At 38.4% G+C, this 26,638-nt stretch overlaps 2 protein-coding genes across 3 annotated transcripts in view; one reads left to right on the top strand and one right to left on the bottom strand.

Annotated features, from left to right (window-relative positions):
* Positions 1–25,760, top strand: part of LOC149045967 (uncharacterized) — a 39,818-nt gene extending 14,058 nt beyond the window's left edge. Inside the window, exon 7 of the mRNA XM_089205988.1 lies at positions 22,982–25,760. Coding sequence (XP_089062114.1) covers positions 22,982–25,625 — 2,644 coding nt within the window. The 3' untranslated portion in view covers positions 25,626–25,760. The remainder of the gene's footprint in view (positions 1–22,981) is intronic.
* On the bottom strand, positions 107–13,031 carry LOC149045968 (glutamine--tRNA ligase-like). 2 transcript variants are annotated; one of them, XM_089206697.1, is made up of 10 exons: positions 12,503–13,031; positions 7,900–8,050; positions 6,813–6,922; positions 6,310–6,385; positions 5,964–6,028; positions 5,504–5,541; positions 3,571–3,657; positions 2,789–2,887; positions 2,376–2,484; positions 107–873 (listed from the first exon to the last, which is right to left on the bottom strand). In XM_089206697.1, exons 2-8 carry the CDS (start codon positions 8,000–8,002, stop codon positions 2,863–2,865), a joined length of 504 nt encoding a protein of 167 aa, XP_089062823.1. In that variant the 5' UTR covers positions 8,003–8,050; positions 12,503–13,031; the 3' UTR covers positions 107–873; positions 2,376–2,484; positions 2,789–2,862. The 2 variants fall into 2 exon arrangements, with proteins under 2 accessions (XP_089062823.1, XP_089062822.1); XM_089206696.1 differs by having other exon boundaries at positions 5,485–5,541.
* Positions 25,761–26,638: the final 878 nt, after the last annotated feature.

Genomic DNA, 26,638 nt, shown 5'->3' on the forward strand with positions numbered 1-26,638 from the left:
CTACGAAAGATTAACTTGAGAGCGGCGAAGTCGTGATTCGATAGTCCATCTTCACGATGTTGGAGTTCGCTAACTGTACCAAGCTGTCAGACAAGGGAGACTAAAATTGAAACAAACTCAGTTTTCTTTGATTGATTCGAAAATGGCAGATAGTTCAGCAAACAAGACTTTGCAGGAGTAATTACAATGCCGTCGATATTTTCTTGAAAGCGCTTCAGAGCGTGCAAGCCCGCTTGGCAGAGAAATAGATTTACAAAAAAATCATCTTCGGTTGCAAATGCTACCATTTGCTTCTCCATGCTTTCCAGATAACATAATTCCCATTTCCGAAGCCAGCAATAGAAATCTCCAATTTTTTTTGTTTTTTCAATAAGTACTTTGTGTGCTTCCTTACTCACTCCTCTACCACAATCTACGTGTTTAATAAAGCTTCGCCCAGAATTTAGAGCAGTTTCCATTAGAGGAGTAACATTTTGAATAAAAAAAAAACAAACAAAAACTGAAAAAACAGAAACAAAAACAACAAAAAAAGCAACAACAATAACAACACCCAGATAAAGACTATATCATACTGTAGTAACTAATGAGGGAACCCCCTACATTTTGTGATCTTTATCCCAAACTATAGCAGATCTCCGGCAAAGAGAACCACAGAGAGCGAACAGTATTCTTCCTGCTGAGTTAGACTCAAAGTTTTACATTGGAACGTCAAATTAAAGTTGACGCTTCCAAGAGTCACAACAAACGCCGTCAAATGGCGGCCTTGGCGGCGGAACTTGACAAGAGATGGGTTGCGTTGGAGAGTCACGGCCAGGAACCAGCGGTTGACAGCCTTTTCAGACATGCGCCGCTGACGGGGCTCCCAACTTAAACCTGAAAGACAAAGAGAGAAGAACGGCGATATAAGCTGCGTTTGAGATGTTTGGACGAGATCTGGAGGGACTTCGTCGAGTATTTCAAGTTAATTACCCTTCAAAAAGTTAGTTCATGACAACAAAGGAATCATAGCAATAGATAAAATAGACCAAAAGGAAGAAATTTCTCTCGTGCTTTGAATAAAAAGGGAGACAAAATGTCTTTTTTTCCTTCACTATTGTTTTGGAATGGCAACGAAAAGTCATTTAAAAACCATTATTACAAAGCTTCAGAGCGTCCTGCCCCGATGCCAAATCTACGATATACAGGCCCTGTCGGAGATCTGGCGACAAATAGATGCCTTAAAACACGGTACTTGAAAACTGAATGGAATACTTAAGCACTTCAGACTCAAGGTGAAAAAAAGGTTACATAGGTAGGGATGTTTCTTTTTCTCCTCGTGAAAGGCTTAAAACTGTTCTATATCACCCAGAATGCAATCTTTTTTTTGAAGGTCGGCTTGAAAAGTAAGTGTACACTGTCCTATTAGAGCTCAAATCGGGCTGGTGATAACTAATCACGTTCGAGAACTTTACTACAGTATTGATTAGTGCACCAATGGGACAGTGTAAAGTTCACGTTATGCTTGTAACTGGCCATTTCACGCAACATGCCTGTGTGACTACACGCGCTATATGCGTGCTGTTATAATTTTGTCAATCATTTGATGAATTACGGACCGAATTGGACTGCATTCTGTCAGGCTTAGTAATAGTCATAAATGTCTACACATGTTTGTCATGGGTAGATCGGTTGTTCAGGGCGCGCTTATCACACAACAAGAGATTCAGCTCAGACTGATATACAGAAATACCTGTTATCAATTGTGACAGTTTTAACCTGGACAGTATTTATTTTACGATTGTTAGAATTGACTACTGACAGTTATTAAAGTAATTCATTCGCGTCCGGCTGAAACTAGACAAATGTGTTTTGTTTGTAATAAGATTTACAAAAAGAACCGAAGGCCATTTCTGCTGTAAAAAGTAAGTGAAGGGTTGCTTGTTGGTCAAACCCTTTAACTCCCAAGATCTGATTGGTAATTCTCCCCTCTAGCTGCAACACATTTCCTTGTAAATTAGTTATAAGAATTTGCTGTTAGATCAAGACAACAACTTTTACCTGATAAGTTTAAATATTCTCATTAGCTGTTTGCGGGAAAATGTAAGGATATTATCAGGAGGACTTTCATTTTGAGCACTTCTGGGAGTTAAATGGTTAACCTGGTGCTCGTCAATATATGGCAAAAACCAACACAGAAGAGGGTATCATAACATTCTCCTCATAACCAGTACCTCGCAACAATCTGGGTAAAGCAACCGCATGTAACAGGGACTTGTATGAGACTGTTTGGTGTGGGTCTTAGGTTTCTAAACAGGAGTCTTCGAATCTTGGGAGTCTAGGATTTTACCATTGCCACCCCTACATAAACTATTTAAGAAAAACAACATTCAACAAACCTCAAACAGCCTCAGTGATTCCTCTATTGGTCTGTCCCGCCAGGGGCTGGGTGGGGGATTGTGGCCCTTGATTTCTTCATACTGCTAGTGACAGACATATGCTTGTCCCCTAAATCATCGCAAAGTTGATAAATAAAAAAGGAAATTTGTCATTACTCTGACAAGCAGATTTGTTGCTATAGATGCACATCACTGAGATGAATGTTTACCTTTTGATGAGCTCTACAACAAAATCATACAATTTTCCAAATTGTCTGAAGCAAATATATGACTTTCATATAATCACATTCATAAATTCTTTAATGACAGTTAAAACTTCTTAAACTTGAGAAGAGGAAAACTAAGAGAGATATGTCCACAGAAAATATTGAGCTTTTCCTGGAAATCTTCCTTAACAAAACTATTTTACTAACCAAGCCATTTGACCATATCCAAAATTCCTGTAAAAAACTTTCCTCTTTCTTCTCTGGGTTTGTGTCATCATATCTCAAGTAGCAAACACTGTTGTGGGCCTGAGGAGAATTAATAGGAAATAATAAATACATATCAATAACACTAATAATGGTGATGAGATTCATGATGGTAATGAGGATGGGGACTTTAATGACGATCATGACTGTAATGGCAATTACATCTTTAAATGTTAAGACAGAAATGATAATGATGATAACATAAACATGAGATTTAGTGCCAGGAGTCTGTAAAATACAACAGATTTCAACAATAACTGGCAGCATACACTCAACCTCACTGTGCCCAGTGGCACAGCTAACAATTTCCCTCCAAATCACCATGTCTTGAGCTAATCTTGCATCACTCCCCACATTATATAATGCACATGGCACCATCTTATTCATGACTTTACATATTTAACCAACAAACCGAAAAGAACCTCACATCCCAATAGATCAAAACTGACCAATCACCACAGACTTATACTACTTGAATCTAACAGAAATATCATCACTGCAAAAACTGACCATCACTTCACCCCATAAACCACATTACTTTTACCACTCAACTAACAAAAACTCTTCATTTCACTCCCATGAAGACTTCCACTAGGGTTGTTGAAACATCAGTAAGCACTACCAAAACATTCCTTCTCCAGACTACCCTTATCTGGATGATTAGACTAAACAATCAGAAAAAGCTATCAGAGCATTCTGAAGTGATACAGTATCATAAACCTTACTCTTGCATAGCCAAAGTTGAAGTTGATAGCTTTGGCATGACCAATGTGAAGTATACCATTGGGTTCAGGAGGAAATCTTGTTTGCACCTAGAAAAGTAGAACCCTCAATAAACTCCATGTAATATTTAGCTTGTCAGAAGATGCTATGTAATTATTGTGTAGGCACTGCATGTAAACTCAGGAAACACAGAAAAAAATGATAGAAAATAATAATTAATTAATGAAAATAAATATGGAAGTCTACAAATTACAATAAAAAATAATAAAGTGTGAGCTGGGAACCATGCTTACTTGTATTTTAGAGTACCTATTTTCTAACACCCGAAGATTACAATGTGGGGCTTTTCTCTCTATGTATGATGTTGGACAATCAACAACAATTCCTTATTAAAATGTACTTTTGATTTCTGTGCAGTCCAGCATTGCACATTTGTATTCCCCAGAGTAAACAGTCAGTGCGAGAGAACAAGTTATTGTTGGTAATAATCTCAAAATAAAATGATCTCTATCAGTTTTGTAACCCAAGTCCAAATGGGTTAAGTAGTTCAAATTCAGTTCAAATGGTAAAATCACTCTGAGAGGGTAAAAGGATGATACTACGAGGAGAAATTATATGCTGATCACTCTGAGAGGGTAAAGGATGATACTATGAGGAGAAATTATATGCTGATCACTCTGAGAGGGTAAAGGATGATACTATGAGGAGAAATTACATGCTGATCACTCTGAGAGGGTAAAGGATGATACTATGAGGAGAAATTATATGCTGATCACTCTGAGAGGGTAAAAGGATGATACTATGAGGAGAAATTATATGCTAATCACTCTGAGAGGGTAAAAGGATGATACTATGAGGAGAAATTACATGCTAATCACTCTGAGAGGGTAAAAGGATGATACTATGAGGAGAAATTACATGCTAATCACTCTGAGAGGGTAAAAGGATGATACTATGAGGAGAAATTATATGCTAATCACTCTGAGAGGGTAAAAGGATGATACTATGAGGAGAAATGACATGCTAATCACTCTGAGAGGGTAAAAGGATGATACTATGAGGAGAAATTACATGCTAATCACTCTGAGAGGGTAAAAGGATGATACTTTGAGGAGAAATTACATGCTAATCACTCCGAGAGGGTAAAAGGATGTAATATGAGGAGAAATTATCTGCTAATCACTCTGAGAGGGTAAAAGGATGTAATATGAGGAGAAATTATCTGCTAATCACTCTGAGAGGGTAAAAGGATGATACTATGAGGAGAAATTATATGCTAATCACTCTGAGAGGGTAAAAGGATGATACTATGAGGAGAAATTATATGCTGATCACTCTGAGAGGGTAAAAGGATGATACTATGAGGAGAAATTACATGCTAATCACTCTGAGAGGGTAAAAGGATGATACTATGAGGAGAAATTATATGCTAATCCCTCTGAGAGGGTAAAAGGATGATACTATGAGGAGAAATTACATGCTAATCACTCTGAGAGGGTAAAAGGACCAAACTTCAAATCATACAATATTGTTTGAAAAATGGTTACTATATATAAATTATCCTTAACTCTTTAACTCCCAAGATGTCATTAGTAATCCTCCTTACTATCTACTATACAGTTCTTGTGATTTGTGTTCAGAGAATTTGGTATTGGATCAACTCATAATCCTTTAACTGATATTTTTCTTTATTCTCATCACTTGTTTGCTTGATATTGTATTGATATTGTAAAGAGAAATTCTGTCTTGGTCACTCATGGGAGTTAAAGGGGTAACCCATTGTCCCCTAAGAGTGAATTATAAACCATCTCCATCAATTGTTTATGCCACTCATTGTCTGGTTCTATGCACTTGGTTATATCAAGGTGGAAACTTTAAAATATGATGCTATAAATACAAGTCTCTAGTTATGTCACCTTTGTTTTGAAAGCCTGCATGTCTGCTTCAGTTTTAGGTCCAAGCAAATCTAAGATCTGTAAAAGAGTCAAAATACCAAAAATAAATACCATCCAACAAAAGAGTCATTGTTAAATATAGAATAGTTACACCTGTGTGAAATCAAACCTTCCAAAAGATAAGTCCATAACATTCAAACATCAATATTTTTCTGTTTTTTTTTAACATTTTGGAGCATGGTTCTCTATAACTTTCTTTCAAAAAATGTTCATAATATAGTAGTCTCTACTTGTGACAGTAATCATGGATCTTCTATCTAATAGGGGACATTTTCTTCAGTCTAAGGGCAACTTATTCCTGTCAGCAGTGAAGACTTCCTTTGACCTGGTGTGAGTTTGATGTTCCTGGCAAAACTGACAGATGGAGTGACACCTGATGGACATACAGAATGACAGGCAGACACTAGGACTGATTTATAGCAAGCTATTGTACCACAAACCTGCATATCAATTTCTGCTTTCACAGCTTTTCCATCTGCCCACTTTAACTTCTCTCTCGCCTTTCCTAAAATTTCAAACAAATTAAAAACAGGTCATATATCTTTACTAAAACAAACAATATCCATTAAATTAGTTCACAAGAGGATTTATAATTTTCAGGGCTTCCAGACAAGTGGAACATTAGAGGGGCCTTATTACAGAGGGGCTTGTTTGAGAGGGGCTGATAAGGAAGGGATTACTTACAGGAGGGAGGCATTATGAGAGAGGGGACTCATTTGAGAAGGTTCATTGGAGAAAGGGGCTCATTAGACACTGTGAAAGAATGAAGTCTCATTCTAAACTCACCCATTATTATTCCAACATTGAATTTGCAGCGTTTCTTCAACAATTCTTCCTTGTGTTTCTTGATAAGTTCTTCAACCTTGTGAAAAAAAAAAGACAAATAAAATCAAACCAAAAAGTCCCTGAAATGAGCGTTATCTTAATCCTTAGTATTAGTAATGGTATTATTAACCCTTTACATCCTAATATCAGTAGACATATTCTCCATACTGCTCGTCATACATTTCTCAAGGTGCTGACAAGGAGAATTTCTTTAGTAATCAAGAGTTTCTTCTGTTAATGATCATTTCCCTTATTCTCATGACATTATTGTGTGATTCAGTGGTGATATTGTAAGGAGAAATTAGATGCTAGTCACTCTTAGAGGTTAAAGGGTTAAGTTGTCATACATGTAAGTGATTCTCCCTTTCAACTGATATACAGTACCTTGCAATTCAAGTAAGTTAAGAGAAACTGATGTGAGCTACTTTAAAAGAGTAAATCAAATCTTTCAATTTCTTACTTACACAGTCTTCAATCTGATCAGGTGTGATGTTTACTCCAATACCACAATTTTTTTCAAAGGCAGCCACATCAACAGGCAAAACTGGATTGGCCTTCATAAAATCCACTGCAGCTAAGATGAAATAAAAATAACACATGACATGAATATTAATTAACTGATTGAACCCAGGGATAGAATTTATTTATGTCATCTGATCAGATGAAGGCAGTCTGGAGAAGGACTGCTGTTCATATGAGTCTGCGACATTTTGACAACCCCAGGGGAAGTCTTCATCTTGTCTCCATTCTGATGATGACCTCCACAATGATTTTTAAAATGTCAGTCACTTCCACCAACTGCAGTCCTTCTCAATTTACCAAGACAATCAGACAGTACCATCAAATTTATCAATCCCTGAAACACCTTTGAAATAATTAATCACCAACTAAACAATAAGTACTTCTTAATCACCAAGTTTAAGGTCCATACAGTAACTTATGACCAATTTTTTTTGCACAGGTCAAAAAAATTCCATTGGGGAAAATCCCAGCATAGAGAAACCATGTTCTGTAATAATAATAATGATGATGATAATAAATTTAATACCTAATAGCATAAAATTCATTATAAGTATATGATCTAATGCGCTTTACAATAAATTTTAAAAATATCAAAAGAAAATGCAGGGAATATGATAGTTAGATTACAAAATGAAAACAAATTATATTTAACAATAAATTAAAAAAGTGATTAAAAATCTATATAGTAGATAGTCTAAAAATGTTTACACAGTTAACAGTAAGCTTGTTTAAAAAGATGCGTTTTCAGTTGTTTCTTAAAAATATTTACACTACTTACACTTAATTTATAGTATGAACCAAGAAAACAAGGTTAGTAACTTAAAAATATTTTTTTTTCCATCTCTGGGTTAAATTAGAGGGTGTAGATTTTGACCTAAACACACTTTTTGATTTAGCACACCATATAGTAAAAAAAGGCTAAATATGAACTGACCAATCATGATGCACATAGTAATTCAGAGATATAATAAAAAACCTGATCAATTCCAGCTTCTCCTCCCTTTCTTACGCTAGATAGCAACATTATACCTGTCAGTGGTATCGCAGATGCCAACTTCTTGTTTGCAGTGTAGTTACTAACAAACTTGATCTGTGATTCATCTTTGATATTGCTGCTTGCCAAGGAGTACATCAAAACGCCAGTGGGTTTTTCAATCGTGTCTTTGGATTTTTCTTTCACCTGTTAAAAACAAAAAAATTGTGATGCTCAATCTAAGCATAGAGAAGCAGTGAACACAAGAAATAGCAATCATCAATTCTACAGCGTAGGACAATTGTACGATAGACACTAAAATCTATTTGCCCCAGCCTAGTGTCATACTGACTGTTTCACAAAGGTACAAGCATGTCTTCACAATTCATTAGATACAAAGAAAAGGGCAAAAAGGAAAAAGGAGATCAACTACAAGGCCAAAAGATTACAGAGTAACCATGGGCTTAAAAAAGTACAACTCAAAATTGATCTTGCTTGTCCTTATTTTGGTTGCTTCATTTTGTGTCTTGATTACTTCATCTCCATTAGCACTCTGAGGCAAGTTGTTCAAAGGCCAATTAGCACTAATCCAAAGTTAAATTTTAAGCACGGTTTCTTTATTCCTTTGATCAATAGCCTTCTTGGGATAATTTTCGTGATTTTTTTTTATAGGATCCAAGGCAAAAAAGGCAAAAAAAGTTATACCATACATACATACATACATACACCTTTATTCAAATTCTATATACAAATAAATTTATATATAAAAATTTGAAAAGGGGAGTTTGGAGGTTAGTCCTATATAACAACTCCCCTGAATAAAAAATAAAAAGTAACAAATGTAGAACTATGTACAGAAAAAAAACAAAACAAAAAAAAGAAGAAGAAGAAAGGAACTATCTAATGTTTACAATTTTAAAAATATTTTTAATCTTAATTTAAAAAGTTCCAGAGTCCCTGCCTCTACAACATGCTTTGGTAAATTGTTCCAATCGCTAACTACCCTAATAAAAAAAGAATTTTTAAAACAATTTATCCTCAAAGATTTGAAGTAAAGTTTATAAGAACGATTAGCCCTTGTGGAGTGCACTTTTGTAAATTCAAAAAATTCTTGAAAGTCTAAATGGGAGAGGCCAAAAACAATCTTGTAACATTCCACAAGTGAAAAGTTGGTTCTCCGTGTGGATAAAAGAGGCCTATTTAAAATGTTACATCGTTCCTTGTATGGCATTTCACCTCCTTTCTGTCTGAGAGCTAATTTCGATGCACGTTCTCGATTGCATGTATATCTTTCTGGTACAGCATACTCTAACAGAGGTCTCACCAAAGATTTGTAAAGCAGTGAAAAAGTACTTGTATTGGAAAAGATAGGGCGTCCAATAAATTCATCGATAGTCAGCCCTACAAACATAATAGAAGGAAAATACCGATCGCATTCCATTCACTCTCAAATTTCACCCTCACAACCACGCAGTTAAATGCATCATTCTTAAAAACTTTAGATTACTTCAAAATGATTCAGAGACTGAGCCGAGAGTGTAATCCGTTATACGCATTGCTTCACTTTTCCTCATTGAAACGTAATTGCCATGTATTCGCCCAGTGGCCGAGGCTCTCAAGATCAGATTGAAGTGTTTGTATGTCAGAAGTCGGATTACGGAGTTCTCTATAGATCTTAGTGTCATCCGCATACAATTTAATATTGGACGAAACACAGTCAGCAATATTATTTATGTATGACACGAATAAAATTGGGCCAAGGATGGTGCCCTGCGAGGTACCAGATACCATGGGCGCCCATTCAGAAAAGGTACCTCTAACAACAACTTGTTGCTTACGGCAGGTGAGGAAGCGCCTTAGCCAGTTGATTAAGTTTCCTACAATACCAAGGCTACGTAGTTTAATAAGTAGGCGCTCGTGGGGAACACTGTCAAAAGCCTTGGCGAGATGACCTCCAGTCTTCGGGCAAATGCCCAAGCTGGAAAGATTTGTTTACCAAATATGAGATCGAAGGAGCTAACTCCAATGCGCACGATCTTAAAATTACTGGTGAAATACGATCTGGTCCCGGGGACTTGTTCGGATTGAGGGACTTGAGACACTTCATTACTTCGCCAGAAGTGCAAGAAATAACATCGAGTTTCTCGCTGACTGTAGGTTCTAAGGAAGGCATATTTGCGAGGTCCTCAATAGTGAATAAAGAGGAAAAGTACGAGTTTAAGCTGCTAGCAATGCTAGAATCATCTGTCAAGACTTCGTCGCCAACATTTAAGGATACTAAATTATTAGTACCATTGCGTTTACGCTTAACGTAATTCCAGAAAGGCTTAGAATCACCACTGAAGTCAAGTTCCAAGGCCATGTTATTGATGTAAGTCCAGCGAGCTTGGTTGCATTCTCTTTTCACAGCATTGTTTAGCTTTCGGTATTTCTCCCAAAGGACGGGGTTGGCACTTTTTCGAGCTTTGCTATAAAGCGATTTCTTTTTCCTGCACAGTTTAATGAGGACCTTTGTTATCCAAGGTGCATTACTTTTTCTCTTGCTTTGACACAAGGGAATACATTGATCCATAGCTGTAAACAACAAGTCTTTCCAGCAGGACCAGTTATAATCAATGTCATCATTGAAAAAGGCACAGCTCCAAGGAATATAAGATAATAAAGACTTCAAATGTGTCCAGTCAGTCTTGCTGTACGAATAGAGAAGCTTCTGGGATTTACGCTGTACATAAGGCGAGCAGAGGATCCTGAAACTAAGGGATCTGTGATCAGAAAAACAATCTCCAACGAGTAATCGATCCACAATATCTGATTAATCTGATTCCTTGTAGGCTCTCTGACTAATTGCGTTAAGAAATTATCCTGGATTATGTCAATTAAATGAATATAAATATCTGATTGATGCAGAGCTCTATTGCATGACCAGTCAATGTCCGGCAAGTTAAAATCTCCGAGCAGAATTAATTCGGCTGTTGAATTCAATTCTTGAATACAGATCCGGAGGTCTTCTAAAGGCTTTGTATCTCCTCCAGGGGGCTGATAGAACACACCAAGGGTTATCCGCCGCTCGTGAGAGTAGAGCAAGTCAATGAAAAGCAATTCAGACTCACACTGATGCGTTACGCGAAGAGTAGCTGGAATGCAATCTCGAACTGCAATTAACACACCACCGCCATGACGGCCATTGGTCGTACGATCTTTCCTGAAGACAGTGTAGTGTGAAGGGAAAATTTCGGAGTCGAGAATGGAATGGTTCAAATGCGTCTCAGTTAGTACAATTAAATCGTAGTTCCTCCGCGACATTTCCAACTCAAGTAGGTCGAGTTTGTTGATGATACTGCGAGCGTTTGCATAAAATGTGTGAAGCCCGCGGAGGTTAAACCCATCTTGTCGTGGCTCTGGGTTTGCAGTGCTGGAGTTAACTGGGCCAGGGTTTGGATTAATATCACCACTTCTCATTAGAAATGATGTTTGGAAGCTTGAGACGGAGTTTGGATAGTAGGCAACTCTCGAGGATGAAAACCCTTTGCAACTGATAGTCGGTGTGTAATGGCGGCCGCATCGTGTTTGGTTGTAGGCGACAGCTCGGTCAAACAATCCAATCGACGGTCCATGAAGAGGAAACCGTGTAAAATCATGATTATCAGATGTATGCGGTCTCGCGAGAGCGAAAACAACTTCCCCAGTAAAGATAAGGGAAAGAAATAGCTGAAAACTGCGAAAGCGCCTGAACACATGACCTACTGCCATCATCAAATACTTGTCTGAACCAAAATTAGAATTTCTTTTTAAACTTTCACATCTGAAATCAGGTTTCACACTAACCCTGGGTTATCTTAACTCAGCCCTGCTTTACAAATGAACATGCAGGATGCAAGTACAGAAGGATAAAAAAGACTGTTTGCATGAACATAAAGCCAGATATTTACACAAGGTCTAGGATAAACCAAGGTTTTACACAATCAATGGGCCTGAGGCACACTCTATAAGAGGGTTGATTGACTTAAAAATGCCCTTTCACTGCAAGCTTTCAGCTATCTCGACCCTGTTCCCAAAAAAAATGTTCAGATAAAGGGTTTAGTTAAACTGAGGATTGTTTCAATGTGGTTTTGTTAAACAACAGCTAAACTTTGTTTAAATAATCAGCCCTCAGTGACTGAGTTAGGTCCAGTTGGACAGCGAATATTTAGCTTTGAGTCATGACATACAAACCTAGTACATTCTCGCCCAGTCCTCTCACTCACTCAATTTGTACTCAATGTATTACCAATGTACTGTTCAAAACCAATATATGTTCATTTACATAACAAATCTTCATTCCAGTTGTGCATTAATTTTAATTTCATCACACATAAACAAGATTTCCAATTATTGCAAGAATCGTAAGAAAGAGAAAAACTTAAGACTTTATGTTATCCACTAATGTTACTATTACATGTAAGTACCAGTTATTGCATCAGCCTACGAAGAACTAATCGAGCTGATATAAGATAGAGGGATTGCAGTAGCACCTTTAACAAACATTCTCAGCCAATCTATCGAAATCACCAAAAATATATAAACATTATTTCAAGCAAGTGCATCCATGATCAGTTAATACTCCACAAAAATCACAGGCTATTAAAATCTATCGAATGAAAACCCCAAGCTTTTACTCACCAAAGTTATGATGGATTCCAGTCGCTTCGAAAGCGCATCATTCTTCAGTGTTTCCTGAGCTTTCTGCTCGCTTAAACCAATGGAAAAGTCCAGCCTTGTCCATCACCGATCGACTAACAATAACAGGAGGAAAATTCTCACAAAGCGCGGAAGCAAAAGAACGAAACCTTATTCTACGAGGAAACAGCCACATGCATGGAATAGACTATACCTTTGTAGCCGCGCAAGCTCGTTCAAGAAGACTAGGTCGAGACTGGCTTGGTTTATTGGATCTACATTTATTTTGGCGGTGTCACAGTACGTTTCCTAAGGTGGACTTGCTAAGGTGTTGACAAGGAGAGTTTGTGTACCAATCAAGAGCTTCTTTAGTTTTAAGATCATTTCCTTTATTGTTGTGACCTTCATGCGTGATTTAGGGGTGATATTTTAAGGAAAAATCAGGTACATAGATAAATACATCAATAGAATGATGAACTTTGCTCCAGAGTAGCCCATTCAGCCTCGTGTCTGGGCTGTGACTAAAAGTGGGACTCGGGGACGTGGGACTCGGGGACGTGGGACTCGGGGACGTGGGACTCGGGGACGTGGGACTCGGGGACGTGGTACTCGGGGACGTGGGACTCGGGGACGTGGGACTCGGGGACGTGGGACTCGGGGACGTGGGACTCGGGGACGTGGGACTCGGGGACGTGGGACTCGGGGACGTGGGACTCGGGGACGTGGGACTCGGGGACGTGGGACTCGGGGACGTGGGACTCGGGGAAGTGGGACTCGGGGACGTGGGACGCGAGGACTCGGGAACGCGCGGGGACTCGGGGACGTGATAAACAAAAAACACCTGCTATTTGCGCTGAATTTGTAGAGTATAATTTTCGGTGGTCTCGAGAAAGCTATTTTATGCTGGAGAGCTTGTTAGTAGTAGCCGATGGTATTCAGCTTTCATGGTTCGGCAGGACATGTTTTCTTGCTTATTTGACCTGAAACTGTCAAAAACATCGTGGGCAGCTACGGAGGACTTTCCTGGTGAGTAACTATGTTTTCTTCTCGATCCTTTAACATCAGTGCCTTATCCTTGTTAAAAAAGAATAAGGAAGAAAACGCAGCTACTTACCAGGAAAGTCCTCCATGGCTGCTCATGATGTTTAACACCCTGCGTTGAAACTATTCTGTACCCAGAGTTCTTACGATCAAACAGGCAAGAAAACATATCTGGCCGAACCATGGACTCTGGAAATCATCGGCTACTACCGACGAGCTCGGGTGACGCTATATCGAAGGCGTTCGTCGAGGGTCGAACACACAAGTTTATAGTACAGCAATTAAATTTAAAATAGGTTATGAAAGCTTCAGCACTTGTTCCCACGAAAAGTTCAAGAGATGTACAAGATCGTCCTGAAGAGGAGCCTCAGTTTCTTGATTTTCTTTTGAGTATTTTGTGGTTGTCATAAAATAACTACTGTGACATATTTCTTTTAAACAATTTTCACGGGATTTTTACCCGTGAGCTAAATGCAAATACAAATATATTTTTATAATGGGCATATAAAACAGCGTGACACCCTTACTATTTTCTTCCAGTATCAATCATTAGAAGAAGAAATATTACTAAATGCGTGATCGTGTAGTTTACAGCGATTCCCGAAATCCTAGATTCATGAAAACAAGCCATCAATACATACTTCTCCGTTTTTGTTTAGTCACATGTGACTCTCAGATAAAGATATACAAAAACTGATAAAATTTTTTTCAGTATGTTTGAGCTATTTACTAGGTTATCACTGCGCCAATAAGCCATCAACCCATGCCATCAACCCAAAGTGCTTTTCACAGGTGTCTATCGAATCGTTTCTCACTTTCATTTGATTAATTAAATATGTTTTTTTTTAATTTGCCCAAGTATAATAGTAACAAAAGAGTTTTAAAAAAAATCATAATCAGATTTCTCCTTGAGAAAGAGGAATCGTTTAAAGTGAGTCTCGTATTTTAGCAACCGCTTGAAATCTTCATTTCGCTCCAATTGTTAACTTCGCTTCAATTTTTAAGTTTATTTCGTTTTATGAAGAATATTAAAGATTGTGTGTTGGACAAGTACGAGTGATTTTGGCCTCAATACATTCCTTTGATAAATCTAGATCTGACTTGTGGAGTCATCGTTCAGTATCACTGCAAGGACTGGATTTTCAACAACAATAAGGATAATAACAATGATATTGATATTCTCTGATGCGACTTACAACCCTTTGGAGAGAACTTTATCAAGACTGCATTGAGCAGTTCACAACTTTTTAAAAGAAATTTAGCAGGTGCTTCCAGTTTTTCTAATTTTTGGAAACAAGGCCACACCACAACACCGGGAGCAGGGTTCCCTACTTTTTGCGAAAACTGCGAGGATTCTTTAATGTTCCCTGTTAACCAGTACAGAGAAAATCCAGGAGATGGGTCCTGCAGTTTATCGTCCTGTTCTGAGAAAACTAGAGCGTCTAACCATTTACAGATGTCATACCAAAGGTAGCTCATTCTCCTCGGTCCTTTCAAGATCCTGAGTGTTGGTCCGGTTAGGGGCCTGAACCATTGGCCTCCCGCATGCCAGTCCGCGGTTCTAAAACCTAAACAGGCGGCGGTTTAACGATTATCACATCAGCGAAAAAATTAAAAAGAGAATGTTTATGTCATTGCGCTATACTCCTGATTAATGAAAACCTAAAAGATGTTGTCTGAGGCCCAGTCTCATCTGGCGTATAAATAGTGAAACAGCGTAGCTACAAAATAGAATCATGTATCACGAAATAAACAATGATACACGATTTTCTGTTTCAAGTTCGATGAGCTCATATTCAGCTTCTTCAATAGCGCCGGTGTTACCAAGTGCACCGTTTCGTTACACACTTGTGGGGCAAATCACATTTTCACAGGAGTTAAGGTGAGGACAGAATAAGTTAATAACGACCTAATGCAGTGAACGAGATAAACGGGTATTGACTAAAGATACCTAAAGATACAAATGAAATAATTTGAAACATGAGACAAACGAATGAAAGAAATATCGGTCTTATTCACTCGTCACGAACGCGGGGGGATGGAAAGAAATCATTAACTTTCCTCTCAAGGCCATCGGATTTTACGATCTGAAGTTCACCCACATAGCTTTAGATTTCTCTTTAATGAGCCATGACATACAGTGGATACATAAAGGATCATCCTGCGTACTGCTGAAATCATCGATGTCAAAAGTGTCATGTCTAAATAAGTATCTCGATGTAACACTAAATTTTTTTACATGTAAAAGAAAGACAGTGAATGAAAACAACTGAGACGTGGATGCCCATTTAATCTTGTTGGGAAATCGACTACATACTGACAAACCCATCTGGACTTTGTAAATCAGCATCGTTTTCATATTAGAAAGGAACAGATTTTATGATCCAAAACTGATTATATCGGAATGAGATCTAGAGCGCCACTGAATTTCACTGGACATTTACGCTTTTGACTGCAAAAATATTTCGTGCAGAATTGGCGGGAATTATTTACAAGAAAAATAGTTTACCGCTATTATTTTTAGAAACTTTATGAAGTTGTCACGGTGAAAGCGGAAAATGAAAATTTAAGAGAACTGTAACGCTAATGGGAAGGTGACCAAAAACAAATGTGTATCATATTGATCGAGGGATATATCGAGTTGATCGCTTGAAGAGAAATTGCATTGGTACAATATAATTCACGGTGTGAATTCATCCTTATCGATTCAGTTATGACAGACTGTAAAATGGCCTGCTCTGAGGAGAAAAGGGATTTTGCGGATTGAGAGTGTTTTGCACCAAAACGGAAAGAGCTAAATTTAAATTACAAGATAAATTAATCGTCATGCAGAAACATGTAAACAAATAATAATCATAGAGAGAATAAAACAAACAAACAAAAAAACAAGCACAATAACTTTCTTAGAGAAGAACAGCAATTGTGATCACGAAACTGGGTATTAGACGAGGTTAGATCTTTTAAACTCGTCAATATGTAACCTTGTTCATTTTTTCCTCGAAATTTTTGTCAAGCAAAATATTATTTTTGATATTTTCAGGCATGTAGAATTAACAAATGACATCATTTGGAGAATACAGGGATTCAGAGGATGACAGTTTAACAGGTACAAACCAATTTTCATTCTGCAACTGATTAGAGCTGTTTAGAGCTCATGTCATTTATAATGAAAGATCGTAATCTTAATTTTTTTGTAGTTGAAAACAATTAAGTTTAACCTCAGTCGAATTTTCTCGGGCTATTGTTGTCAGACGTGAAAATATTTCACTTGCATACACTCATAAACTTCATTGGTTTCTCTCATTTGCCTCGTGGTTAAATAGTCTGCACGCGATGCAATTTCCTAAACCTTCTAACGCCTAGAGGTGATATAACTTGCAACTTATCCCTGTAATATCAATACGTTACCCAGCAAACAGGTATTGCAAATACTCAAAGTTTTATCTGGTAAATTCGTTCTCTTTGAACTAACACCAAACTTCCGTATCTCCTTTGAAAGGAAACATGTAGCCGCTAGAGGGGAGAGTTAACAATTAGATCACGGGAGTTAAAGATTTAAATGTGCGTGATCATTATGCGGTAGAGGCGCGTGATCAGCATGTGACAGAGCCAGATAACGTGATGTATATAATTATAGCTCTCGTCAAAGTCAAAATCAGCAATTATCTCTAGAAAAAAAACGAAATTTGAAACAAAGCTCGAGGTTGAAAAAAATACACAATCCCTACATTTCTTTTGATATCGTAATATTCGCGATATATGGTAATAATAATAACGGTAATATGGTTGTCGGTGAAATACCACAATTTTTTCAGTTTCCAAAACGTGACATCTCCACCGCACGCTGTAAATGTACCATTTATATCTTCAGATATAAAGGTATCAAGGTCGTCATTAGAACCGAATTTATCAACATGACAGTTTTACTTTCCAAGTAGGCTTTTTTTAAAATTTTTTTGTTGTTGTTTTTACCTGATGCTGAATTCAATTCTTTTTTAAGGAAATAGTTCTTGTAATAAGAAATTGTTGTATTGCAATGTCCGAAATTGAATTGGTTTTCCGGCGAGCTGAGTTTTTGTGCAGCGGATCTTTGTATTCGATGTTCTTTTTAGAAAAAACATTGTATTTGATTCAAGTTTTAAATCAATATCTTTTGAATGAAAAGGATGATACATGTCCCTTTGAGGAAACGAATTTATCTGCTTGATTGAATTATCACTTTGAAGGTGTAAAAGATGTCATGAACACTCGATGGTAAAATTCGTATCCGCACGCGGTTATCCAATACTTCCTTTATGCGTGCGTATTCCTGAACAAGTGTGGGCTTAAGAAGGCTGTACATCGGCCAATTTCCCCCATCGCATTTTAAGGACCGAGACGAAGGCTTCGTCAGCAAAAGATCAAAGGATATATTACATGAGAACAAAATCTTTTCGTGCACCTTGGAATTACCAAATAAATCTGCTGTTTCGTTGTGATTTTTGTTTTGTTTTCATTTAGGACGAATCTGTGACCTCTATTTTAGACAAAAATACTGGAAAAGCTTTTATTCATGTGGCAACAATATACTTTTTGGTTACAATATTATTATACAAGGTATTCAACATGCTACAAGCATTTCTTTTTTCCCTTTTTTTTTGCACTCTTGGGTAGCTACAAGGTGGTTAGTAGTATCATTTCTCACTGATTATCTGTCAGAGTTCAGTTTTAGTAGATGGACCTTTTCGCGCGATGACTTACTAAATGGGCACAATGTTTGCGCGTTTTCATCGTGCGCTGGAAGATAAAACTGTGGGCTCAGTAAATGCTGATATTGGAGCAGAATCCTGTGCTGTAGGGCAAGACCACCTCAGCAGCTTCACGGAAATTCCCAAATTTCCTATTTGCTATTATACTGCAAAAGATTCTTTTTTTGATCAGCAATTCGTTCACATAAAATTTTAAAGTTCTCTTTTGCTTTCCGATATCGAAATGCTTTTTTTTTAGTTTTATTTCGCTTTCAGTCTACTTCCTCCCCCAAATGCTCATATGGCCTGGCAGTGAATTCATTCGATGGCCTACAAGATTAAGCTATGTAGGAGTCTATGTGTTGCGCTTGGCTTTCAATTTGTTGCAGATGAAGCTTCTTGATAACAAGAATTTTGATGAATAAGACACTTTCCAGTGCCATCTTTTCCAGTCCCTCAAAATAACCTCGTATTCAGTGCCTTTTTTTAATTCGAAATGAACAAATCGGGTCCTTCCCCAACAAAAGGGACTAGCTACTTCCAGTTGTTCAAATTTCTTGGCTCCTTCAAAAAAATAAATGAAGGAGTTTATTTACTAGAACTTATTATTCTGTCGAAAAAAGACTATATCCAGCAATTTTCGTTACTCTGAGGGACATTTTTCACGTGAGTAACTTTATAAACGTGTTTCTTTACGCAATAGGCTCGCGGGGTGTTAGCAGAATTCGTGACGGTTACGCAAACCGTTGAAGGTGTTTCGGTTTCGAATAAGTTTCGCGAATTCTCGCAGCCTCACACGCGATAAAATGAAGGAATGAGAGAAAGAGTCTTTTATTGCATTATTTTTGATCCATGCTTATCCGTGTCTACCGCGTACAACTAAGGGACAGCCTTGATCGGCATTTTATCAGATGAGACTACGAAAACAAACAAACAAACAAATGAAAAAACAAACATGACGCAACCCATGGAACTTGACCGGAGCTGTCACGCAACCACAACAGCGTGACGGAGAAAACCTCGAGATTCTCATTCTTCCTCAATGATTAAGTGTGCAATGTTTTCTTTAGGTTATTTTCATCTGAGTCTCCTCTTTTTGATTATTAGCAATGTAACGTAGAACAATTGATCCAATTTTACTTCTAGCTATGGCAGAAAGCAACCTCCCAACAACGGGAGAAGAACTGGAGGTGAAAAATGAGTTTCCAGCCACAGGTGAGAAAAAGCAACAGGGAAAGACTTCGTCATGGTGATTTTGTACTGTTTGTTGATTAAGTATATCTTAATTCTGATGCACAATTTTTTGGATCATTCCGACTCGAAGGTTTTAAGTGATCCAGTAAATACGCCAGTATTAGAATGCTAGTTGTAATTGCACATAGACGTGATCACTAACAAAGTTCTCTGTAGTTTCAGCAACAGAGAAAAGTCAAGTTAAGTCAAGTGACGCTGAATTGGATGTATACGATGACCCTTTAAGAGGTAAGAACACCTGGTGAATCAAGAAATTTTTGTCACATTTACATCAAAATTTGCTTATGTTCTGTGGATAAGTTTTCGAAACAGCAAAAGATTGTTTCTTCAAATTTCAAACTTTGTTACCAGTAAAATATAAAACAGAGGAAAAACAATTTATTGCTCGGTCCTATCGAGCAGAATGCGTAGACATCATTAATTATTCATAACCGATAAATCTGAACGCGACTTTGCTTTGAAGAGCCCTAAATTAGAAAAGAATGTGACAAAATTGGCCCCCTAGGCTTGGTAAAACTCAGTTTTCTGAGTTTTAGAAGTGCTAACTTCTAATTCGACGCCAGGTGTTTTTAAGAATAAAGATGTATCTACAATTTGCACCTAAAATGAATGATAATTGCGAAGAAGAAATATTATCCTTTTGTATTTGAAAATACCCAAAATGTGGTCATTTTTAGTGTGAAAGTCATTTTCGTCGAGAGAGAGCCGTTGGTACCAGTAGACCTGTTAAAGTCCAGTATTGAAAATTTGCAAACGGGTAACTTTTGGGGCCACCACGAGGAAAGTTTTTGTCCCTCATTGTTCAATACATATTCGGAGGAAATTTTACGCAATATTAGAATTCAACAGAGAAGAGGAGGCATTTTGTCTTCGTCGTATCGCCTGTTTTGGTCCTCTAGATCATTCGCGCCTTTTCGGACAGTTATGAAAACACCAGGCCCACGCTGTAAACCACCAGCCAATAATATAATAGAACCGCTGACTTTTACAACAGACGAAATGGAACTTCGCGGGAAAATTGTACTTTCCCAATCAGATTTTCTCCATTTAGCCTCTTCGAGTATGTTCTCAATAAACAACTACATGTATGAGAAAAACCAAGTCACACACAAAAAAAGAGAAAACATGCGTAACGCAGGTGTAAAAGGGTTTTTGGAGAGCCTCTGGACCTAAATGTAAACCGAACAGATTTGATCTGGTTATAGCCAAACTACAGCTAAAACTCCTAAAAGCTTGCATATTTCAAAGCAAACAAAATGCACAGATAAACTTTCTTGAAGGGCGATTGCAAACAAAGCTAAGTTCAAATAGGATCCCTTGGTGAAACTTGTGATATTTTGGAAAACGTAAGCCAGGTATTAAAGGAGGTTTGTGAAAGTCTCTAGACCCAAATGTAAACCGAGAAACTTGAACTAGTAATAGCCAAGCTACAGCCCAGACTTTTCTGATTTTCGTTTTTCATAGCTCTAAGCTCCTTTAACTTAACACTTTGTTTGGAAGTATAAAGTCGGTATCATTGGTCGCGGGTCGTATTACTCACTACTAAATCATTACTAAATCATTACTAAATCATTAAAACGGTATGTTTTCAGGGATAGCGAAAGTATGTCTCGAGGAAGGTAACAAAGAATACAGACAAGGAGAAGCTAATAATGCGATAATCTCCTACACGGAAGGACTTCAAGTGAACTGCAAAGATAAACGGCTGAACGCCAAGCTTTACAGCAACAGGGCAACAGCTCATTTCCGTTTAGGTAACAATTTCATTTCTAAATATATAAATCTCTCATGCAGCGTTACAAGATAACGGAATACACAATCTGCCCCAAGAAAAGGAAAAAAATTGAGAAACTGCAGAAAAGAAGCATAGAAAGAGATATCAACCTTGAGCAGATCAAGGTTAAGCAAAGAAATGATCCTCATAAATGAACAGAAATTTATGCAATTGTAATTTTTTCATGCGTCTTTGCCGCAATTGCATTTGATGACCACTTTTTCAAATCTTATTTCTTGAATTTCACAGCAAAGTACGTGGAATGTGTCGATGATGCAACAGTTGCTGTTCAATTGGAACCCACTTTAATCAAAGCTATTGAGAAAGGTGAGTTTTTCAGATATAAGCCATCAACATTCTTTTCTCTGATTTCGTCAAAAGAGGATTGTGTGGTTTGTGGCAGGTAACTGCACCCCAAATGTCAATTGTATCTGGTTTGTCAATGTCTGTTATGTGGGTAAAAGCATAAGCAAAAGTCAATAAGCTCTTAAATACCACCGCCTGGTTAGTTCACGTTGTAGAGCGCCGGAGGTTGAGGGCTCAAGCCCTAGACCAGAACAACACTCAGTCTAAAAACATCTGAGGAGAATGTGCTGCCACCTGGCCATGACATCTGCAAATGGTTTGTTATTCATGTACCGGGTATGGACGGAAAACTGTAACCCCCGTTTCCTGCATCTTCTCTGTAACTCTTAGCAGGAGACGTTAAAAAACCCGGCAAGGAGGCACCTGAAAAATTCCTCTTCAAAAGTTAAACTGCTCAATGCAGTCTGTCCGAAAACTTCCCCGAAAAGTGCTGAAAAGCGTATTAGAGCACATTAAAGTGAAGAATGCGCGAGATAAAATCATCGTTATCATTATCAATTGGAGCTTAATTGGTAGCCGCTTTGCATTAGCTCCTTATTGTTCATTTTCAGTTCTTCTACAAGTTCAACTTTCCTTCATTGTGACAATTTTTGTTCCCAGCTAAATGACAAATTAAGTCAATTTTATCAATACTTTCATACCTTAACAGTGATAAATTACCTCGCACCACCAATTATTCTCTCCTTTTCAGGAGCCAGAGCTTGTGTCGAACTTTGCTGCTATAAAGAAGCAAGGAGCTGGTTGCATATGGGATTGACAGTATCCTTTAACGAATGTTTCAAACGTGATACTTGATGCAATGCGAATAATATTTCGAGGAAAATCAATACGTTCCAGGCAGATTCTTCTACACATTATGCAAACGATGTTCTCTTATACTGCACTGAGCAGTTTAAAGAAGCTAAAATATTATTAAGGAGTTCTTTCTTTTATTCCACGAAACTTCACTTAAAAGAAGAGGCCATATTAACTAATTCCTAGAGTTTCTGCTGAATGCCCCTCATTTTTAACTTCAAACGAGCATCACCATGACGACTGAACCTAAACTAATAAATGCGCTTCAGAGCTGGTTAACACTCTCGAATAACTTGAAATCAAATCTCTTTAAAAAACCCACGTTCGAATTATCATTCTAATTTTAGGGTTTTATACAATAATCTCACTATTTTTAAATAGAGATTTCCATTGCATTTTCGCAAAACAGCTCGTGATTTATCTACCCTTGACACGTTTTAAGATTGAAAACAATAACGAACGTCTGCTTCAATTACTAAGGAAATCGAATGCCGAACTAAAAGTCAAAGCACACAATTATGCCAGTCTCGGATGTGCTTATTGTCGTGTTGGGCAGTTTCACACAGCAATCAAGTATCATCAAAAGGATCTAGAAATTGCTGAAGAAGTGGGAGACAAGGCCGGAGAGGGAGGAAGTTATTGCAATCTCGGCAACGCTTATGGCAGTCTAGGACAGTTTAAAACAGCCATCCAGTACCATCAACGTCATCTAGAAATTGCTAAAGAAGTGGGAGACAAGGCCGGAGAGGGAAACAGTTATGGCAATCTCGGCAACGCTTATCGCAGTCTAGGACAGTTTAAAACAGCCATCCAGTACCATCAACGTCATCTAGAAATTGCTAAAGAAGTGGGAGACAAGGCCGGAGAGGGAAGAAGTTATTGCAATCTCGGCAACGCTTATCGCAGTCTAGGACAGTTTAAAACAGCCATCCAGTACCATCAACGTCATCTAGAAATTGCTAAAGAAGTGGGAGACAAGGCCGGAGAGGGAAACAGTTATGGCGGTCTCGGCAACGCTTATCGCAGTCTAGGACAGTTTAAAACAGCCATCCAGTACCACCAACGTAGTCTAGAAATTGCTAAAGAAGTGGGAGACAAGGCCGGAGAGGGAAAAAGTTATTGCAATCTCGGCAACGCTTATTGCAGTCTAGGACAGTTTAAAACAGGCATCCAGTATCATCAACGTCATCTAGAAATTGCTAAAGAAGTGGGAGACAAGGCCGGAGAGGGAAACAGTTATAGCGGTCTCGGCAACGCTTATCGCAGTCTAGGACAGTTTAAAACAGCCATCCAGTACCACCAACGTCATCTAGGAATTGCTAAAGAAGTGGGAGGCAAGGCCGGAGAGGGAGCAAGTTATTGCAATCTCGGCAACGCTTATTGCAGTCTAAGACAGTTTAAAACAGCCATCCAGTACTATCAACGTGGTCTAGAAATTGCTAAAGAAGTGGGACACAAGGCCGGAGAGGGATTTAGTTATGGCGGTCTCGGCGACGCTTATTACAGTCTAGGACAGTTTAAAACAGCCATCCAGTACTATCAACGTGGTCTAGAAATTGCTAAAGAAGTGGGAGACAAGGCCGGAGAGGGAAGAAGTTATGGCAGTCTCGGCAACGCTTATGGCAGTCTAGGACAGTGTAAAACAGCCATGCAGTACTATCAACGTTATCTAGAAATTGCTAAAGAAGTGGGAGATAAGACTGGAGAGGCGTTCTCACTCTGTTTTCTTGGAAAACATTTTGAGTGCCAAGGAAATCTCTTGACGGCCTTTGACTGTTATGACTCGAGTGTACAGTTGTATGATGATATCAGGGCCAGTCTTCAACTCAACGATCAGTGGAAGATTTCTTATCGTAATCAGCACCAATGTGCATACAAAGGTTTGTGGCGTATAAATCTCAAGCAAGGTCAAGTTGTAAAGGCTCTTCTTGCCGCAGAGAAAGGACGTGCTCAAGGTCTGAGAGATCTCATGACCACAAAATATCAGCCTGGAGATTCTTCAACGCACAGCGCATCTTTGAGTTGGGTTCCATTGAGCACAGTTTTCATAGCTATTAATGGACCATGCGTTTACTTCTGGGTTTGCCTCAGTGATAGTAACATCCAGATGAGAGAGGTAAAGGTCAACAATTATAAGTATGAGAGGGAATTGAAATGTTTCATCCAGCTACTGAACAAAAGTGCTCTGAAGGAGATCGGTGTAAGAGATACTGTTCCAATCGGAAATCTTCCGCTTGATTCGCCGACAGAAGAGAAAGTGGCCAATCAAGTGATCCCAGTTGATGTGAGGCACTCCCAATCAAGTGCTTTAAAGAAGCTGCATGACATCATCGTTGCTCCTATCGCTGACCTGATCGAAGGCAACGACGAGATCACATTTGTTCCTGAGGGGCCATTTTGCCTTGTGCCTTATGCAGCACTGCAGGACTCTGAGTCATCATATCTGAGTGATTCTTTCAGAATTCGTGTCCTTCCCTCTCTGACGACGTTGAAACTAATTCATGATTGTCCAGCTGACTTTCACATGAAGACTGGTGCATTGCTTGTCGGCGATCCATGTTTTAAACATATCATCTATCAAGGAAGTCTTTTGGTGCAACTTCCAGGTGCAAGGAAAGAGGTGGAGATGATTGGACGTATCCTCCATGTTTCCCCCCTCACTGGACAAATGGCAACAAAAGATGAAGTGTTAAAACGAATATCATCAGTGGCGTTAATTCACATTGCAGCGCACGGTAAACTGGAAACTGGAGAAGTTATCCTGGCACCAAACACCACAAGAGAAAACCCTCAGCCGCAAGAGAAAGACTATCTACTGACGATGAAAGACGTCATAGAAGCTGGGCTAAGAGCACGTCTGGTTGTACTCAGCTGCTGTCACACTGCTCGTGGGGAGGTCATGGCAGAGGGTGTGGTCGGTATGGCGCGTGCACTTTTGGGTGCCGGTGCTAGATCTGTTGTGGCAACCTTGTGGGCGATTGGCGACGAGGGAACCCTGGAGTTCATGACTTTCTTCTACGACGCACTTGCCGAAGGCAAGAAGGCAAGTGAAGCTCTCAATCAGGCCATGAAGTGTATGAGAGAAATCGATAAGTTCAAGAAGGAGATTTACTGGGCACCATTTGTACTCATTGGTGACGACGTCAACCTGGATTTCAAGGATATTTAGAGGCTGCAGTAAGTAAATACTCTGTTTATACATTCTATTCAGTAAAAAGTTACATTAAATCGTAATTATTACTTATATGCGCGCCCTGATAGTTGCGTATTATTTTCCTTTCAGTTGGGTTATGAATTTATTTTTTGCTCCGGCAAATTAAGATACAGTACGACCAAGTGGACACGTTTACGATACATTCTTTTTTGGAAACACGACAGGAGAAAAACAGCAAATTTGTTTTAAAACAATCCTGTTGTGCAATGTATAGTTTCAGGTGCTAGGAAATATTTCATGGAAACTCGATTATCCTCCCTAAACTTACATTCTTTTATTTTTTCGGTTAAGGCAGTGAGCATTGGAATCCCAGGGAGTTTTAGGATAGCTGTAACTGTTCATATTTGGACCAGAAACCAGTAAGCTACCGATGAAATCTTTTTCAAGAGTCTTCTTTTCAAAGCAGGAAGAACCAAAAGAAGTCCAAAGTCAAGTTTAACAAGAGGATGGATTTTCTTTGATTCAAAAGTTGACTTTTTGCTTGTCTGAACTGCTCTTACGGGCTTCATCTTTGATATCCTGTTGAAATCATGACTTGCTATGTAAAAAGTTATTTTTAATCTAAGTATTACCTACTAAGAGGATTAAGGCGTTACGTTTACGTCGAAGTTGAAACGTCTTGAAATCGTTTTCCACAGTTTTTTTTTTGCAGATTTTTCTCAATCGGTTTTTTTTCTCATGAGTGATGTAAAGCTGTTACAGCCATGTGCGTGTGTGGAGAATTTCCATGGAAATTTGACAGTAATCAGTTTTCCGATTGCTAGATTATCTTAGTTTATGTCAGATTGAAATTATGATTAACTTTTAGAGGACTTGTACCCAGTCATTGGTACTCAAAGTCAGTTTCAGCCGATCATAATTAGGTTTATCTAGACTTACAATGATAGAGTTTGGCCGTAATGGCAAGGATTTAGTCTTGGTATGAATTAATTTTCTGAGATTTCTCCTTTAATTTTGAGTGCGATAAA

Source organism: Pocillopora damicornis, chromosome 5 (genome assembly GCF_964200805.1).
Source record: "Pocillopora damicornis chromosome 5, jaPocDami1.2, whole genome shotgun sequence".
Taxonomy (NCBI): Eukaryota; Metazoa; Cnidaria; class Anthozoa; order Scleractinia; family Pocilloporidae; genus Pocillopora; species Pocillopora damicornis.